Below are 17,905 nucleotides of genomic sequence, written 5' to 3' on the forward strand. Positions count from 1 at the left end.
GCATATTGAGCCGTTCACAATACCGATCTTCATTTTTCCTGAATCCTAGTAACTGTTTCTGTAGAATCTCGCCCTCGCAATGTTGGTAGTCTGTTTAGCTCGAGATCAAGAAACTTGCCTTCACTCTCTATGGATTTTATCACGATGTCTTAAGTTCTTCACTTTTGCATGATTTCTTGGTGCCTGCAGGAATGCCGTTGTATGTTCTTTTAATCAAACACCTATCAAGGGCATTGTGAGGTAAGGAAACCAAACATCTGCGTTCCTCTGAACAGAGATTACGCCGGGTACCGAAATACTTGCCGGAACACAACCCTTTACGCTAACTCTAGATGCCGATGTTCCAAACGGTCTATGTCTCTATAAGTATGATCTTTTCGACGTCCCGGCTGGCTCATGGGCCGGTAGCCGTGGTCTGTTTCTCGCGACGGCCGCAGGCCCAAAGCCAACGCCAACCAACATAATCACCCCAATGACTGTGAGCAGAAAGAATATAAAAGGTGCTTAATCATAGCAGCAAATGCTAATTCTGTATTCACCTGGCATAGCCTTCAAGTCCTGCATCGTGGAGTGTGTGATTAAGTCAACGAGTTGGTTCCATCAGACGATGCCTTGGGTTTTACTATAAATGCATTTATTTCTCCAACCCTTCAACTCGAAAACCTCCAACCAGAAACCCAACATCCACTCCAACATCCAGGATTCTCACCACTCCGAGATTCTCACTGCCCCGACACTCTCAGCATATCGATCGATACTCTCTCAGTCAAGCCGATTGGCCCTCCTAAGCACCTTTTCCAAAAACTCACCGAACCTGAATACTAACACTGCTTCAGACAACCAACATACCATCAAACAGAGCCTGCCCAAGATGAGCGTCCGTATCCACCTAGAGTTCGTCGTCAGGGTCGACGCCGCCGTGTCTCGGCAGACGAAAGAGACAACCTACAAGCCCGAAGACCCCGGGGCGAAGATCTCGGCCCGCCTCCGCAAGATGGGAGTCCCTGCTTCGAACACCCTGGGTGACGTTGACTGGTTCGTCCATGTCGACCAGGGGATCATCCACCTCGGCAAGACGACCTGGCGCCTCGCCCACGTCAGCTCGCCCTTCATCCCGCTCGACTCTCGTCTGACCTTCACCGTTGCTTCCGTCTGCTCGGCCCTCCAAACCGACAACGATCTGAAGATCGGGCTCAACCACCTCCCCCGTCTCGGCGTTGAGATTAAACCAGATAACAGCGTCTTCACAGTCATCGAGGCCCAGCGAACTCTCGCCCTCCTCTGGTCCGCGGGTCCGCGCCTCAGCACCCTTCACGCCGAGTACTGCGGGGTTGGCTCGGCCGTGGCCCCTGGCCTCGAGTTCTCCCGTCTCGCCAACACCAGCAAACGCTTCTTCTTGCCGCCGATTGACTTGCCCCACGAAATCAGCCTGAAGAGGGAATCGAAGGAGACCATGTCCAACCACGGATTCTCCGGCAAGGTTCAAGTATGGGTGCCCACCCAGACCCGCGGCACTTCGCTCGAAAACCACGCCATCCGGTCAATCAAGGGAGGCCTGTCTACCATGGAGGATCTGGTCGAGGGGACGAGGGTCTACGTGAAGAAGAGCAAGGATGACGAGGCCCGCGTTACTCGCGGCGCCTACGACTTCACCAGCCTCCTTCAGCCCGACAACCATTCCATCCGATTTAACCAGCACGGCGGGACGATGAACGCGAGGGCGATTGTCGCTTGGGCGGAGGTATGTCATACCATCGTCGACTTCTGCAAGAACGCGCCTCAAAGTCTGCTGCAATCTCTGTTGGAACGGCTGAGCCGTCCGTCCGTTGCGAGCTCTGAAACTGCTGAATCTGCTTCCTCTAGACCGTATACCGTCTTCGACCTCCTCGTCGACCTCCGGCTTCCGTCTCAGGCGGCCTACTACAAATCGCTCGGCCCGAACCCCTTCGTCCCCGAGCTGACCAAGCGCATGTCCGTTGATATCTTGGAGAGGGAAGGCGTCCAGCACCAGACCTTCGGCGTCGAGATTGAATACCTCGTCCCGTACAACAGGGTCGAGCATCCGGATGCTCGTCCGGACGACCGTCGATGGGTCTACACCCACCCGGCGGCCCGAGTGTCCCCGTTCAACTCGGCCTACTCCGCCTTGGGAAACCGCCTCGCGAGGCTCCTCACGGGCGCCGGCCACCTCGGCGTCACCTTCGACAGCCAGTTCAGAAGCTGGGGACCTACCATCCCGATGGGGAGCAAAGCCAACATCGCCAATATCGCTCAGAAGATGGGCTACCCCTTGATCCGCTTCGTCGACGACGTCGATTCCATCCACCAGATCTGGCACATCCACAGCGACCCCTCCCTCTCCAACTTCCAGAACGGCGAGTTCGGCTACGGGGGCCACGTCGGCGTCGAGCTCTCGAGCCCCATTCTCCGCCCTACCCCCGGCGACTTTGGCAAGGTCATTGACGTCTTGCAGTTGATCCGGGCCAGCACGCGGTCGATGACGGACCCCACCTGCGGGTTCCACGTCCACGTCGGCGACGTCCGCGGCTTCTCCCTCCGCTCGATGAAGAAGATCGCCACGCTCGTTTGGGCGGCCGAGCCCGTCTTGTACAGTCTCGTCCACCCCTCGCGCTCCGACTTCGAGACGGCGGCGCCCATGAGCACGCAATCGGCCCTGGCCGAGGAGGATGTGCTGGACAAGTACGACTCCGACGTGAGCACCGCGGCGTCGACCGACATGGAGGCCCACTTGCCCATGGAAGTGATGCCGCAACGTCTTCAAGACATGATGCTGGCCCTCTGGTCCGCCAAGAACATTCCCGACATCCTCGGCCTCCTCCAGCCCGGCGACGACGGCCACAAGGGCGGGCTGTCCTTCGCCAGCATGACGAGAACCTACTTTGGGGACTCGACTGAGATAACTTCCATCTACCAGGGCACAGTGGAGTTCAGGCAGCTCGAAGGCACGCTGGATCCGGAGCTGATCATGTACTGGACGAAGCTGGTGCTGCGAATCGCTGAGGTGGGGAGGGACATGCCGGCGGCTAGGTTTTCTGCGGCGCTGAGCAAGATCGTCAAGAAATACCCCACCGAAAGGGAGAGGCTTTCGGCCTTGTTGGAGGTGCTCGGGCTGGAGGAGCATCTCACGTACTGGGGCAGGGCCGTGGCAAAGAACAAGGCTCAGGCTCTGGCAACAGCACCTGCAAAGGGGTCGGAGAGGAAGAGGTATCAGCTCCCTGACGAAGTGTCACAGTACGGGTACGATGAGAGGAACGCATTCCTACGCGCCTTTTTTGAGGACAACATGGTTTTTGTCCCGGAGACGGACGAAACTGCCTTCAAGAATGCCAAGAACCTCAGCTTGTAAGGGAATGCCAAATTCCAGACATGCTCTCACATGAAGAGCATCCACCAGCAGTAGGTACGCAGGTTAAGTACCTAGTATAGAATGCTTAGAGAAGCATTAAGTGAATAGTTGAAACAATGGAAAGAAGTATCATGAAGCACAAGATTTACAAGATCAAATTGCATTGACGATATTGTTTGATCTGGACACATAACTTAAGAAAGGAAAGAGTGTCACGAAAGGCACAGATGCTTTGAGAATGAACCGGTTTCTGGAATTCTCTAGACTTTGCGACAATATGTCACCCCTTGAAGTACTTTCCCACAAACATTGCCTTCATCTTCCTGATATTCCACCCATGCTAGCAAAGGCTGTGAAGATCCTCGAAGTGCCAGAAAAGCAGCTCAGATAAGGGACCACTCAATGTTTCCGACGCGACCAAGACCCTTGTCTCCAACCACCTTCTCAAAAACCGCCGGGCTGACATCAATGTCAGTGTCACCACATCCCATGCATTTGTCAGTGACCTTGACATCGGTCTGGCCATTCGGACCCTTGATGCGGACAGTGCGGCCACAGAGGGGGTTGCCGTTGGACTGGGAGCCCATCTTGACGTGGGAAAGGGCGACAATCATAGAACCATCGTTGTCGGTCCAGCCACAGGCACCAAGGGCAGGGTTGAAGAATGTGATGTCGCCAATAAAGGGGCCCGGGTTGAGGTCCTGGCGGGCAGAAAGCTTGGTGGGCCTGTAAAGCATAAATATCAGAGTGTGTACAAGCCAAGAATGAAGAGGAAGAAGAGGGAGTATACTATCTTACTCATAGATGTCTTTGTTCTGGACAAGGGAAGGGTTGCCAGCAACGCCGCGGACGTTGTTGATGGTCTCAAGGGCCTGAGCCACGTCATTGGTGAGGGGAGCCGCGTTAGTGCTCAGAGTGGCGAGGCCAGCAATGACAGTGGTGATGATGACCTTGGCAAACATCTTGACTGGTGTTGTTGCGTGAGGGAGTGTAGTGAGGGAAGTGCAATGACTGAAGTGGGTGGAGTGGAAGCGAAAGGCTGACAAGAGAGTGGCAGCGAACGAAGTTGCTTGTTGAAGACTGGGTATCTGAAGAAGAAGAGTTGTTGCGGATGGGAGAAGAAGAAGAAAAGAGCGTTGAGCAGAGGAAGCGGGGGTTTTTATAAGGGCGAGGAGGAGGAGGAGGGCGGCCAGTCTGTCTGTGGGGCGACGGGCTAACAGAGAACGTTAGTTTAAAGAAGTTACAAGACCACACTGTTCTTTCCTCATGTAAATAAACAAGGCTTGAAGCAAAGCTGGAGAGGAAGGAATCTACCTGAGGAAAGAGAAGGAGGTCAAGGCAAACCCATGAGTTGCCCATCCAAAGGGGCTTAGCGCCAACAACTTCAGGGCCGTTGGTAGTCCAGACCAAGCACTAGAATCGCTTATCAGAGGATCTAATCTACTATAATGGCATGTTCGGTAATAGGGAAGTCACGGTCTCTGAACTGAGGCAGGGTGTTGCTCACGGGGCTCCATGAGGCAGTCTGGCTGGCAGGGAAAGGATCATCAAGCTTAAGGATGGGCGACACAACTCAGGAACAAAGAGAGGCTTGTAGGTATTATCTACAGAATATCCAGAATGAGTGATAGCACATGCTTGACTGGGTTTACTGGGGTGGAAAGAGAGGACTTAAATCCTGCATGGAGGTTGCAGGGTGACACCTCAGCAGCTCGCCTGTCTGCTGCAGCTTCCCACCTTCAAAACTCTATCTCTGAAAGAAGGCCCTGTAAGAAGATGTCATTGGAAGATGATAGGACAGCAGTTTGCCAAGTTGACCCAAGCTTTGCGGGCAGGAGCGTTGCACTGGGGAAGCATGCTGCATGTAGAGGAACCTGGGCAACAACAGCAACAAAGGCACCCCGCACAAACGTGCAGATTTACATCCATGCGTGATAATCCTGAAGTCTTTATTTCTGGAAGTAGCTAGTAATCATCTTGATGGGGGTTGCTGTACATGGAGCTGATTCCTTCCCACCAGGATATGATCTCCAATGTTCTCCCAGTAGGCACAACACTACAGAACCAACGACTCTCTATAGCTCTTAGATACCAAGTCCCTGGCGATTTGAAATGAGCTCATAAAGCAACTGCAAAGTCGTTTGGTAACTAGTTCATGCGAATTGTTGTCCTTGTCTCTTCATCCGCCTGCCAACCTAGCGTGGCTTCCTTCTTGGGCTGGGCTAGACTCACAGTGCAACCCCACCACAATGCAGTGGCGTGTCTAACATCAAGTGGTCATGCAGAGTTCAAAAGTCAGGAAAGAATGAAGTGATATCAAACAAGCCGAAGACTACAGAAGGAAGGATGTGCCGAAATCTAAGGAGAGGCTTGGCAGCCCCTGATGGAGGTCTGGAGCTTGTTGGGTGGTGGTTTGCAGAAGATGTTTGACTACAAAATGTAGACAAACATCTTGCCCCAGGTCACACAAGGAACCTAAAACAACCCAAAGCAAGCCCCGGAATCAGATAGAGTGTCTGACCAGCTTGTCATGTCCCGAAGCCGAGGGCTTTGCTGTCTGTGGAGGAGGAGGTGGCGGACAGAAGGTTGGTGGGACGCCGGGCCACGGCCGCAATGGCAGTGGATGGCCAATTCGACATTGTTCTCCGACGCAGACTACCTTATTTTCGGTAGCACGAGCTGGCAGGGTCGGACGGAGGGGGTTCGAGGCCGTTTGTTGCGCATCGTTGGAGCATTTTCGGGTGGTACAGGTATCTTGGCGCAGGTCGTGGCTAACTTATTCATCGGAACGGCATCGACGACGACGATCCGGGACGAAAACGCGCTGTTCCGCGAGGGGATCTGGGGTGACAGCTGTCTGACAGCCACCGGCTCGATTCGCCCGTTTCTCTCATGTCAGCAGCAGTTTGATGGTACGACTACGCCGCACTGGGTTCTGGCGGACACGATACATCATTCTTCGGGTGTCATTGGCAGTGGGCAATGACCGGAAACCATAATCTGCGAGGTGCGGAAGCATGGACGAGCCTAATTCATGGGGGAGAGTATCTTATTCCTGCCCTTTGACACCGGTGTGATCCATGTGCTCGGCAAATAACATCTCGACTGGGTCAGTGGTCACCTGTCACCTCCGACACAACACAAGGGGCACGCGAAATTGTGCTCAGATCAAACAGCTACTCCTATCATCTTCATATTACTCGTCCTACCCAATGTCTCATCCTCGAGAGCAGGTGAAGGGCACGAGGAGCCATTTACAGGGGCATTATTCGGACGCTTGGCCTGTTCGCTCTTATCGCTGACAGTCACTGATGAAGATGTGCGATAGGAAGATCTAACCCCGCGCTGATGAGCTCCTGGTAGCCGGATCTAAGCATCATCAATATAATTCTCGTCATGTCTATTATACACTTCTAGGTCTTTCCCGGATAGAATTCTCGAAACAAACATGGCCTTGAATGTCAGACATCCACACTAGAAAGGCAAACCCAAAAACTCCTAGCAAACGCTTAAGAAGACCTTCCCAGGCAGAGATGCAGCAAAGCAAACCGCCAAATAAGTAACAAACACGCGTGCATAGACGCGCACGCACATATGTACAGACGTTTACACGGCAACCGCGTTCCGCTGTCGGATGCTCTGCGACCGGAGGAACGAAATCTGGCCCCTCCGGACCGTCGTCTCCCCACGCGGCGACCGCAGCTCATCCTTGTCCTGCGACATGGTCGTCGACAGCTCGAGCGTGCCGAAGGGGTCGCTCACGGGCGCCGGCGGCTCGTCGCGGCGCACTGACAGGTAGAAGAAGTCCCACCAGAACGAGTGCTCCAGCTCGCGCGGCTTGCCGTCGGCGGTCCAATAGCGCTCCTCGGACAGCTCCCGCGACAGGTGCCGCCGGAAGTAGCGGTCCTGGTTGACCCACCATGCGCGCCAGGCGACGAGGATGCCGACGGTGAGCGGGATGACGGTCGCCCAGTAGACCCAGAACAGGTGGCTCAGCACGGGGATCGGGTCCTTGGGGTTCGTCGACGTGCCGGGCTCCGGGTTCAAGACGGCGCCGGCGGCGTTGTCACCTGCAGCGTCCTCGCCCGAGGCCTGCCAGTCGAACATGGACATGCCGAAGAGGGTTCCGAGGAACTCGCCGGGTAGGAATATGGCGGTGATGACGGCGAGGGCCTTCATCGAGGAGGAATCGCGCGACGAGGCGACGGCCATGCGGGCATTGAGCACGTTGTCTTCTTGAGCCATCTTACTGTAGATCTTGGATTGTGTTAGCGGGGTGGGAGTGCGATCAAACGGGGGGCAAACAGGGAAGAAGGGCCGCGACTTACAATGTCGATTTGAGCGCGGCATCGGGCCTCTGACATACGGCGGTCGGTCTCGAGGCCCATGCACATTCTCTGTAGACCCTCAAGGTACTGGCGGATCTCATGCCAGTGGTTCCCAAGAGGATCGGCGAGCGGGTCGGGGGCGGGCGGCAGTGACCGCCTGTGCGTGCTCTGGGACGAGCGCGAGGGCGGTCCCGTCGGCGGTTCATCTGGCTGGACCTGCTGCTCCTGTTCGTCGCGCCGGTCGGCGTCGGTGTCCCTGACATGGAAATCGTCCAGGCGGATCTTCAGCTCGCCCGTCGACATGCGCTCGGCCAGCTCGTCGCCGGCCTGCAGCATCAGCTTGACGACCCTCTCCATCCAGCGGACAGTGTCGAGCAGCTTGATGGACTCCTTGAGCACGTCGTGGGCGCTCTTCATCAGGTTCGCCATGCTCATGGGGCCGGCGACCTGGGGCACCTTTTCGTTCTGGGTGCCGAAGGTCAGGCGGCGCATGAGCTTGGACCGGCGCTCGCGCTCCATCTCAAAGGCCTCGAAGCCGGCGATGCTGCTGACCTCCCACTCAAGGGACTTGACGTGGTTGATGTTCTCCATGACGGCCTCTTCGGTGCGCATGAACTGGACCTGCAGCAGGACGACGGGGGTGATGAAAGGATGGGCCCAGTGGGCGCGGCAGGCCTCGAGGCGCTGGTCGTACTCGTCGAGGTTCTCGAGGCTGTGCTGGCGCGGGTGGAAGGACTGCCTCACGAGGACGGAAGAGGTGCGGTTGCGTACGTCGTAAGTCATGGATAGGAAGTCGTACGGCGTCCTGGGGTTCTTGGAGAAGGAGAGGATGAGGCCTGAAGGTAACAGTTAGCCGGTGTTTGGGGCGTGGGCGTGAGCGTGGCGCGTTCAAGGCCGGTGGCCCGGAAGAAACTCACTCAGCTTGGAACGGTCAAGGGACCAGAAGCGGGACTCGTTGGTGACCCGTCGGGAGTACTGGAGGGTGGCCGGATGCAGATCCATGGCGTCCAGGTCATCGGGGGTCATGGTGATGCCGTCTTCACGGCGGTCGAACGACTTGTTGCGGCGGAAGCAGATGCTACGGCTGTCAGCATTTTGGGGGGCCATTAGAAGAGGCGTCGCAATCCTCACTCACACTCGTCGAACGCGCCCATCCAACACCAGCTCCGGATGCCGAACCGGTTCCTGGGTAAAGACTCCCTACCGTGGGTGTCAGTGTCTGTCAACCTCTCATCTAGGCGAGACAAATGCTCACATTGTGGTCCACCGAGTACCCGCGGCGAAAGGCGAGGTCGAGGGTGCGGTGGCCCGGCACGTCGTCCTTGTGCTGGAGCTGGAAGCTGATGTCCTGGTCGCCCTCGAGCTCGGTCTTCATGCCCGAGGGGATGCCATTGTCCTTCTTGAAGACGACGTACTCGTCGTACTCGACCTTGGAGGCGGATTTGTCGTCAGCCAGCAGAATGTCGTCGCGCAGGGCGAGGGTGTCGAAGCGGAACAGGTCGGACGAGTCGAGTCCCTGGAAGCGGGCCATCAGGGCGTTTTCCGTGGGTTGTCGCTGGTGCCTCGCGGGTTGCAGCTCAACATGACCGACGTGAGGTGAGACGGCGTCGGCGAGGGTGAGATTAGGAATGAGAGTGAGAGTAAGGGTGAGACGTCATGTCATCCCAGGGGCAGCAGGGTCGGGGTGTCTTTCAGAATCTGGGCGGGCCAAGGGCCGGCTTTTATTGAAATACCGCTTCTTCTCTCTTGTCCTATTTTTTATTTTTATTTTTATTCCCCTCCAATTCCTATGGCTTATTTGTCTGGCCAGTCTTGGCCGTCGGCGGTGGTTGGTTCGGGTCGCATTTCGCACCAGTTCCAGGGGTGTCGAGGGGGCCCGAAAACGCAATTTTGGCGGGCCTCATCCTCGTTAGCGATCGTTTGCGAAGGTTGTCAACGGTTGCTCACTATTAGCGTTCGCCACTGATACTGAGGCGCCCACCCCCGCCAGGCTACAGCGCTGCACTGTACCCGCCAAAGAGCGATCCTTCAACGGCCGGCCGCCAGTGACAGTGGCATGTCGCTGCTCAGCCACTCTGATGTCCAGGACGGGGCCTCAATGTAGAGTCTTGGCGGGCGACCGGCGGGGCTCGTTTCCGGGGTCACGCGCTGTGCCGCGAAAGGAAGGAAGAACACACACACACACACACACCTCGAGAAGGAAAGAGGGTTCATGCCGGCGGGGAGGGGAGGAAAGGCGGAAGGATTGAGAAACAACAAATCGCGGAAGAAGGAACCTGGCGGCAGCAGCATCTGCCTTGCCCCCTAGGCACCTACGTCATGAGCATCTCTCGAGCTTGAGTTTCCGACACTTCATCATCGCAGTTTCAGCTCAAAAGCCTCATCTGGACGGGCCAAACTTTGCTCAACTGGAGTTCAATATGGACATGGGACACCTGCTGGCCAGACCACAATTCGACAGCCAAGACCCGGGCCCAGCCACCGACGTACATCGACCCCCGGTCACCGCCGAATCATCGCGCCACCGAGTGATCGGCTCCGGTCTCCGGCCTCTTTTCCCCCGTCGCCTCCTCCTCCCCTTCCGCCCTCGTTGTCCCTCGTTCATCTTCGGGCGACACCGGCTCCGGCTTCTTCGCGACGTTGTCTCTGCGCAGCTTGTGCCCGCCGCTCCAGCCGATCCACCTCGTCTCCCTTGGGCCTTTGAGCATGGTGATGATAATTGATAGACCGATGAAACCAACTAAAGGAGAGCGCATCGGCATTAGCATTCGCACCACAACGCCTCGCACCACACGACCAAAAGACCACTTACCAGATACGCCTCCGCTGTACTTCCAACCGCCCTGCGCATACAGCCTGTTGCCCACCGCTGTCCCTGTCAGCTGTCCGCAAAACACGCACACCATGTACGCGGTGTTGACCCTGTTCCTCGCCTTGGCGTTGATGGTGTAGATAGATGTCCGGTTCGCCGTCTGTGCCGTCTGGATGCCCATGTCGATACAGATCGCCTGGATGACAGGTCCCGCAACCGTGAACTCGCCCGTGAAGGCGCCCACCACGCATCCGACGAAAATGACTATCTGACCCAGCACCGACGACAGGAACGGCACGTATCGGTCCATGATGAGCCGCCCGTAAACCGGCCCGCCGCAGATTGCCGCGATGCCGATGAGCGAGAACAGCCCGATCGTGATGGACGGGTACTCGTACGGCGGTGACGCCAGCAGAAACGTCAACGTCGTCCAGAACGACGTGAAGATGGCACTGATGAAGAACCCTATCAAGCACGCCTGCACAAGAACTGGCTCCGTAAACAACATGGTCACGATCGTCCACAGCGCGCGAAAGTAGTTCAGCCCGTCCGGGTTCTTGGACGGATAGTCCGGCAGGAAGAAGAACAACAGGATGAGAATGGCGTACTGCGCTCCGAACGAGACCCAGTAGATTGTGCGCCACGACGTGTAGTTGGCCACGATGCCCGACAAAAGGCGCGCGATGAGCATGCCGAGCATCAGGCCCGACGTCGTGATGGACAGCGAGCTTGCTTTCCTGTGCGTCGGGGCCATGTCGGCCACGAGCGGGAGCATGAGCTGCGGCGTGACAGTCGTGGCACCGACGATAAAAGAGAGGCCCAGGAATGCCTCGAAGGAGTTTGTCACGCAGAGGCCGAGCCACTGGAGACCGTCAGCTTCACGCAACCCCGGAATCTCTCATCCGCATTTACTCACGAGCATCGCCGTCACCCAGATGAGTCCCAGGATAAACGGCCGGCGCCGCACCATGTCGCCCAGCGGGCAGATGAACAATAGCCCAGCCGCGTATCCGGCCTGCATCAACGTCGCTACCGACGACGCCCTCTCAAAGCTGACTTCGAACGTCTCGGCGATCCTATTCAGCACCGGCTGGCTGTAATAGAGGTTGGCCACCGTAAACGTCGCCGCCTGCAACCGATTAGTATGTCTTTCGTCTGATCGCATAGATACAAACTCACCACGGCAAACATAAAGTTCAGCGCCAGAGTAAACTGCGGAGGGTTCTCGGGATCGTACCGAAGCTTCCTCGGCGTCCAGGTGAGCGCCTTCACTACCAGATCCACGACCCCGTCGCGTCCCTTGCCGCCGCGGTGCGATTCGCAGTCCGAATTCGACGGCGACGGCGTGGGTGACCTCGTCTCGTCGCCCGCCCAGACATTGCCCCCTCTCCTCTCCACACCGGAGCCATCCGGGGTAGAGTTCAGGGCTGAGACCTGCGGGCTGGAAGCTTCTCCCGCCACTGCCACCTCCTCCGTCTCCGCCTCGTCGGGCCCGGCCGTCGCAGCCGCAGCCTCAGGCGCCGCGACCATGTCCCTGTCGCCGACGACGTCCGTGCTCGTGTTGCCTCTGCCATCATCGGCAGAGTTTCGCGTCTGCGCCATGGGCTTTTATATATTTATACTTCCTTCGCACCGAAACTTGGAGATCAGTTGAAATTCTCCTGTAGTGGCAGCGGTCTATAATCTGCGTTTCCGAGCACGTTTGGCCCGGGGTCTTCCGCCTGATCTTTTTCGTTGGGGAGTCGAATGCCGATGCTAGCGTTTGCGCGAGCGTCCGTCGAGGGGGGCTAGTTGAGTTGGTAAGCGATGGTGATGAAGTCATGGCACTTGGATACGGAAGTCGGTTATTTGCTTGGCACCCAAAACATAAGATGCCGTCTTCCAACAACCTTGGTTGGGAATGTAGCTTCAGTTCACAGCACGTCGTTTGTTCAATTGGGGGAAGTTTTGTTCAAACTACGACGGATTTCCATGACACAAGCGACTCTGGAAAGGGGGAGACGTTGGTCGTTTACCATGACTAGGTACCGAAGGAACCAAACCCGCCCGAGGGGAATTGTCGCGGAGATAAGCTCACTGACCGCGGCGCGAGATCAGGGCCCAGGGTGTGCTAAGGTCTTGGGGGTCGCCTTGTCCTATCATCGCCCAGCGAGTCCATCATCGCGCGGCACCGACTCGGCGTGGGGGTGAGCACGCGAGAGGTGCGGTCTGGTCCACATGCTCCGATATCCGGCGTCCGGGGGGGGGTTCGGTTGGGCGGGCCGTGCTGGACGTTCGGAATGATGAGGATACGGGCTGAATAAAATCCTTTGAAACAAAATACTTGGTCACTGTTCAAGCTTCTGCCACTGTTCAGTTGTGTGCAGTCGTTGTAGTCCCATCCACACTAGCCGCAATGGATGCGCTCCACTTCAAGGCTATATGTTTCAAAGTTTGAGCCAAAATGGCATCAAGCACAATAGCTCAGGGGTAGAGCGCTGGGCTCATAACCCAGAGGTCCTCGGATCGAAACCGAGTTGTGCTATCAGTTTTTGCTTTTTCCAAGTCCACACCTTCAACCATCGACTCCAAATTTTTTGTCAATGTTGTGTGTAATAATAACACCACGCCAATACTTCTAAATAATTCCGATGCAAATCTTTTTAATTCCAGGTTTGACAGCTTCAATGCTATGAAGCCAGCATCTGAAGCTAAACCAGTGCCCGCGTGCTGTCAATCCACGACCAACGCGTCAACGAGGCCGCATGATGAGCCCGTGGTTGCATGTTTCAACCCTTCATGTCCATGCACTCCAAGAAGCCATCCCAAGAAACCACCACCAGACCCCAATTCGCTCCGTCGCGACAGTCGAAGACGCCAACACGATCCCGTGGTGACCTAATTGCAGACAACCGATGATTTGGCAAGTCGAATGCGCTTGTCGTAGCTGTCACCGTCCGCGTTGCCCATCTTGATAAGCCCTGGCGAGATGCTGAAGAGGACGATGCTCTTGTTGCTCAGATCCTGCACCCAAGCTTCGGCATTGTGGCGCTCGGGGTCGTAGAGTAGGCCGCTGTCAGGAGAGGTGTGTTTGATGGCCCAATCAATGTAGAAAAGAGCCCGAGACTTCATGAATATCGCATGAAGATGAACTGCATCCTCGAAAACTATGTTGAGCTCCTTGAAAAAATCGGATACGAGATCTTCGTTGTTGCTGGGGAGAAACCTAGAAAGGCCTGTGAACTCGTCTCTCACTGCACTTTGCATTGATTCTTCACTGGCACCCATAATGCTATCGATCAGTCGAGCGCTTTCTGACTTCCACCGCAGCACCGCAGCAGGGTCCGTTCCGGCTCTCTTAACAGCAACTACTTTTCATCAGTAAATGTGCTCTGTAGTCCTTCTGTTTTCTTGGAGGATGTGGAGGTTCTTACCGAAGAGAATTCTGTAGAGCCTGGAGAAAATCTTTCCGATGCCGCCGCCCCAGATGGTCACACGGTTGTCTTGTCGGACGTTCTCAAAGGTGTACCCGCAGATGGCAACCCAAATCATTCCCTCAAGCACACTGTCCCTCATGTCTTCGTTCCACAGCAAGCTTAAACCTTCGGGAGTCAATTGACAGACGACACAGCTCCCAGTGGTGCTATGCTCGTGACGTAGTTCTTCCTGTGTAGGACGAGGACGGCCAGTGAGAAAGTTGGCAACGATGTTTTGGATGTTGAAGGCCATCTGCTGCCAAAGGGATCGTATCTCGTCATCAGAAACCTTCCCATCGTTGGCGAGTGTTCGGTTTCCAGTATTATGGGCCTTGAGTGAAACCAGCTGCTGACCAAGGCTTTGAGTGTGATTCGTAAGTTCTCCTATGCGTCCTTCGAGTTTTTTGACGATCTCTTGGTAGTTTTTCTCGTCTTTGGCACGTCTCTCCTCATTCATATCGGCCACTTTGGATGCTTCAGCAAGGGAATTCTGTAGTTCGGCCTTCTCCTCTCCGTGCGCTTCCAATTGACGGACTCGATGTTTCAGTTGCGCGTTCTCTTCTGCGAGGCTTTCTATCACGGCAAGATGTCTCATCATAGCCTCTCTGTCCATGGTGGTACTCGAATTCGCGCGAGGGTCGGCAGAGGGTATGTCTTGCCGAAGTCTTTTCTCGAGTTCTCTGATTTTCTTGTTTCGTGCCGAGACAGTTTGCCATAGACGCTGTTCGCGAAATGAAAATGGTGCGTTGGCATTCTCATAGAGAGACGGCTTGTTGCTCATCTCTTCCCGTGGGGCACTGATAGAGACCGGTGAGTCTTTGCTCTTTCCATCTAGCTCGAGGCGCGACTTTGGGAGTTCGTCGACCTCCATTTTGACATCGGGGTCGCGCTGCGCTTTGTAAGTAGGTGACGCAAATCACTTCAGCATGCTTGGTTGTGAGGCGACTACATACCTTTGGGCCAACATGAGGAGGCATGTCAGGTTGAGTGACGGACTTGTTAGAAGAAAGCTTTTTTGCGTTGAAACTTGTAGATGTGGCTGTTGAGTTGCGAATAAATTGAATGTGAGAAAAAAGAAACGTTGGTGGACTTGCTAGTAAGATTTGAATATTGGCTGAGTGCTGAGTGGGGGATAGAAATAGAAGGTAATGACCAGAGAAGAACACTGCGGTCTTTTTATTTAAGGAAGGAAGGCCTTCTCAGAAACGATAACAGGTCAAAGAAAGTGCACTCAAAGACTCATCGTTCCTGCCCTCGTAATCCCGGCTTACTCTCAACGTTTTGAGCATTTTGTAGTCGCTCCTTCTTGCTCCCAATTTTCCATACCTTGGTTTTTCACCTATGCAAATTCTGAGTTCGAAATCCTCCTTCCTTCCTCAAAGTGAGTACGATGGGCCACTTCTCCCCTCTACCTCCGTATTTAGAGTTCGTATTCTCAGTTCCAACTTCTACCTTTCCTATTTTCTTAACCGAATCAACTCACATCCCCTGACCCGGCCTGCTGTCTTTCTCTTTCACTACTCGCCCGCCACACACGGTGGATAAGTCAACATTCAGGCAGGTACATCCCGTCCACAGCTCGTATCCAAAAAATTACCCTTTTGACCCCTCAACTATGCCCTCGAATCACTCAAGAATTCTCTCGATCAAACTTACTCTTCCAGAAGGCTTGCCGGTTTTCAAAATCGCATCACTCTTGCCGATTTGCTAATTTTCTACCACAGACAAAAATCATCGTGACAACCTCTCAAATGGCTGGAAAGGAGAAGGAGCATGTCATTGTCGTTGGCATCGACTTTGGCACTACGTCAGTGTCCCTTCCACAATTATTTCCTACTCGTGTGCTGACTCTCATCTAGGTTCTCGGGTGTCAGTTGGGCATACTCGGGCCAGCCAGATGTCATTGAAGTAATCACCCGATGGGAAACCGAGCTGAACTTCGCGTCGGACACCGAGAAGACCCCCACTGCGATTCTCTTCCAAAAGTCTCAAGGTGAGGTCTTTTGGGGATCCGGCATTCCACTCGATACAGACCAGGAGCCTCTGAAGTGGTTCAAGCTACTGCTCGTGGATGAGGGGGATCTCCCACCCGACATTCAACATTCTTCACAGATTGCAACTGCCAAGGCTCTCGCCAAAGCAGCCAACAAAGACTCCATCGAGATCATCAGTAGCTATCTTCGCCTTCTGTGGAATCATTCCATGGAGTGCATTGGCATTTCTGCCGGGGAGGAGACTGTCAAGCTTTGCAGATTTCACGTCGTCATTACCTTGCCAGCCATCTGGCCTGATTATGCCAAAACTCGCATGAGACGTGCTGCAGAATATGCAGGAATTACCCACAAACGTCCTGTTGGCGAGACAACCTTGGCTTTCATCTCTGAGCCAGAAGCCGCGGCTCTAGCAACCACCAAGGATGTTACCAGTAAACCGCTTGCCAAGGTAAGTGCGAAGAAACGTATAATCATGGTTTCCACGCCACCTGACATCAGTTGCAGGAGGGCGACTATTTCGTCGTGTGCGATGCCGGCGGTGGTACCGTCGACCTGATCAGCTATGAGATCACAAAACTGAGCCCTACAGTGGTCCGCGAAGCCATTAAGGGCGACGGCGGACTCTGCGGTGCTGTATTCCTCGATGAAGGATTCCTCAACCTCATCAAGAAGAAGGTCACGCCTGCTGCTTGGGCGATGGTGCCCAATGAAGAGGCCGCCAATATGTTGAACTGTGATTGGGAGAATGGTATCAAGAAGCGATACGAGGGCCAAGAGGGTCGCACTTGGAACTTCAGGTTGCCTCCCGAGTGCCAAATCCGAAATGGCGCGACGCGGGGCATCAAGCGCAAGCGAAACCTGATGCTCGGACACAGTGACTTGCACCAGGTCTTTGATCCGATTGCCAAGAAGATTGGCAACCTGATCCAGAAGCAGATCGATGGTGTGCTTACAGTTTCCGGCAAAATGCCCAAGGTAAGAGAGCTCAATCGAGCCCAACATTGGTATTTTGAATGTATGTTGACAATGAGACAGACTGTCATTCTTGTTGGCGGTTTTGGCCGAAGCAGATACATCCATAATTATGTCAAGTCGATGCTTGGCGATGGCATTACGCTCCTTCAGTCTTCCGGAACCAAACCGTAAGTGAGATGTCTTTCGGGAGATGTACATCGCTGACACGTAAAAGCTGGACTGCCATTTGCCGTGGTGCAACGCTCCAGGGACTTGCTAGCCTGAGCCTCAGCCCTCATCTCGCAGTCAGCGTGCGTTCGAGAATCTCTCGTGCCAGCTACGGCCTTGAGTATTATCAGAAATTCGACCCGGCACTTCACAATTCTTCCGACAAGTCCTGGTACCAGCAGGAACAAGATTGGTGTGTCGGTGGGAACATGAAATGGTTTCTCAAGCAGGTATACAGAAAACTAAACACTCAGAAATGGCGACCGTCATACTGACTAATGGCTTTTATCCAGGGCATGGACATCTCAAACACGCAACCTGTCCGCCACGAGTACTACCGACTGTACTCTTCGGCACCGAAGAATATCACGGACACATTCTATGTCACTGCGACTTCGCCAGCCCCGAAGCGCCAAACCTCGGACGTCAAGAAGCTTTGTGACGTCACGTGGAACAAGGCGATCGACTTTGAGACTTTGCCACGCTTCACCAACTCTCTCGGCAAGGTTTTCGGCAAGCTTGAATATACCGTCGAGATGACATGTGCTGGCGCCGGCATTGACTTTACCGTCCTCTATAATGGGAAGCATGTCTGCTCGAAGAATGTTGACGTGGACTTTGAGGGTGGTCTGACCAAGGAGCAGTCTCGGTACAAGGCCGAGAGTAAGTAGGGAGTCGAAGACGACGCGGGTTTCCTCGGTCACACATTGGAAGAGCCGAAAGCTAGGATTGCAACAACGCTTGGTTATCTGGGAGTGGCAGAAGAC

At 54.9% G+C, this 17,905-nt stretch overlaps 6 protein-coding genes across 6 annotated transcripts; 2 read left to right on the plus strand and 4 right to left on the minus strand.

The window, feature by feature from the left end:
* Window positions 1-871: 871 nt before the first annotated feature.
* Window positions 872-3,367, plus strand: CDEST_02383 (Putative amidoligase enzyme; the record flags this gene model as incomplete). Its single annotated transcript, XM_062918542.1, has 1 exon — window positions 872-3,367. One exon carries the CDS (start codon window positions 872-874, stop codon window positions 3,365-3,367), a length of 2,496 nt encoding a protein of 831 aa, XP_062774593.1.
* Window positions 3,368-3,750: 383 nt separating this feature from the next.
* Window positions 3,751-4,329, minus strand: CDEST_02384 (Putative RlpA-like domain superfamily protein; the record flags this gene model as incomplete). Its single annotated transcript, XM_062918543.1, has 2 exons — window positions 3,751-4,093; window positions 4,166-4,329. The coding sequence occupies 2 exons, from the start codon at window positions 4,327-4,329 to the stop codon at window positions 3,751-3,753; spliced, it is 507 nt and encodes a 168-aa protein (XP_062774594.1).
* Window positions 4,330-6,973: 2,644 nt separating this feature from the next.
* On the minus strand, window positions 6,974-9,226 carry CDEST_02385 (uncharacterized protein; the record flags this gene model as incomplete). Its single annotated transcript, XM_062918544.1, has 5 exons — window positions 6,974-7,624; window positions 7,696-8,531; window positions 8,613-8,779; window positions 8,831-8,895; window positions 8,951-9,226. 5 exons carry the CDS (start codon window positions 9,224-9,226, stop codon window positions 6,974-6,976), a joined length of 1,995 nt encoding a protein of 664 aa, XP_062774595.1.
* A 785-nt stretch (window positions 9,227-10,011) lies between these two features.
* Window positions 10,012-12,793, minus strand: CDEST_02386 (Putative major facilitator superfamily, MFS transporter superfamily). The gene is made up of 4 exons (XM_062918545.1): window positions 11,687-12,793; window positions 11,424-11,636; window positions 10,508-11,369; window positions 10,012-10,435 (listed from the first exon to the last, which is right to left on the minus strand). The coding sequence occupies exons 1-4, from the start codon at window positions 12,107-12,109 to the stop codon at window positions 10,209-10,211; spliced, it is 1,725 nt and encodes a 574-aa protein (XP_062774596.1). The 5' UTR covers window positions 12,110-12,793; the 3' UTR covers window positions 10,012-10,208.
* A 591-nt stretch (window positions 12,794-13,384) lies between these two features.
* CDEST_02387 (uncharacterized protein) lies at window positions 13,385-14,833 on the minus strand (the record flags this gene model as incomplete). Its single annotated transcript, XM_062918546.1, has 2 exons — window positions 13,385-13,854; window positions 13,921-14,833. The coding sequence occupies 2 exons, from the start codon at window positions 14,831-14,833 to the stop codon at window positions 13,385-13,387; spliced, it is 1,383 nt and encodes a 460-aa protein (XP_062774597.1).
* An 880-nt stretch (window positions 14,834-15,713) lies between these two features.
* Window positions 15,714-17,809, plus strand: CDEST_02388 (Putative Heat shock protein 70 family; the record flags this gene model as incomplete). The annotated part of the gene is made up of 6 exons (XM_062918547.1): window positions 15,714-15,769; window positions 15,822-16,404; window positions 16,461-16,931; window positions 16,992-17,098; window positions 17,146-17,368; window positions 17,432-17,809. The coding sequence occupies 6 exons, from the start codon at window positions 15,714-15,716 to the stop codon at window positions 17,807-17,809; spliced, it is 1,818 nt and encodes a 605-aa protein (XP_062774598.1).
* Between the last annotated feature and the right edge of the window lie 96 nt (window positions 17,810-17,905).

This window comes from Colletotrichum destructivum, chromosome 2 (assembly GCF_034447905.1).
Source record: "Colletotrichum destructivum chromosome 2, complete sequence".
Taxonomy (NCBI): Eukaryota; Fungi; Ascomycota; class Sordariomycetes; order Glomerellales; family Glomerellaceae; genus Colletotrichum; species Colletotrichum destructivum.

Excerpts from the sequence above, each read along its gene's own strand:
- CDEST_02386 (XM_062918545.1), bottom strand. The coding sequence starts at position 12,109 with ATGGCGCAGACGCGAAACTCTGCCGATGATGGCAGAGGCAACACGAGC. Across the intron at positions 11,370-11,423 it reads TCTGGGTGACGGCGATGCTC|TGGCTCGGCCTCTGCGTGAC; the intron begins GTGAGTAAATGC and ends GACGGTCTCCAG. Across the intron at positions 10,436-10,507 it reads GTACAGCGGAGGCGTATCTG|TTGGTTTCATCGGTCTATCA; the intron begins GTAAGTGGTCTT and ends GCTCTCCTTTAG.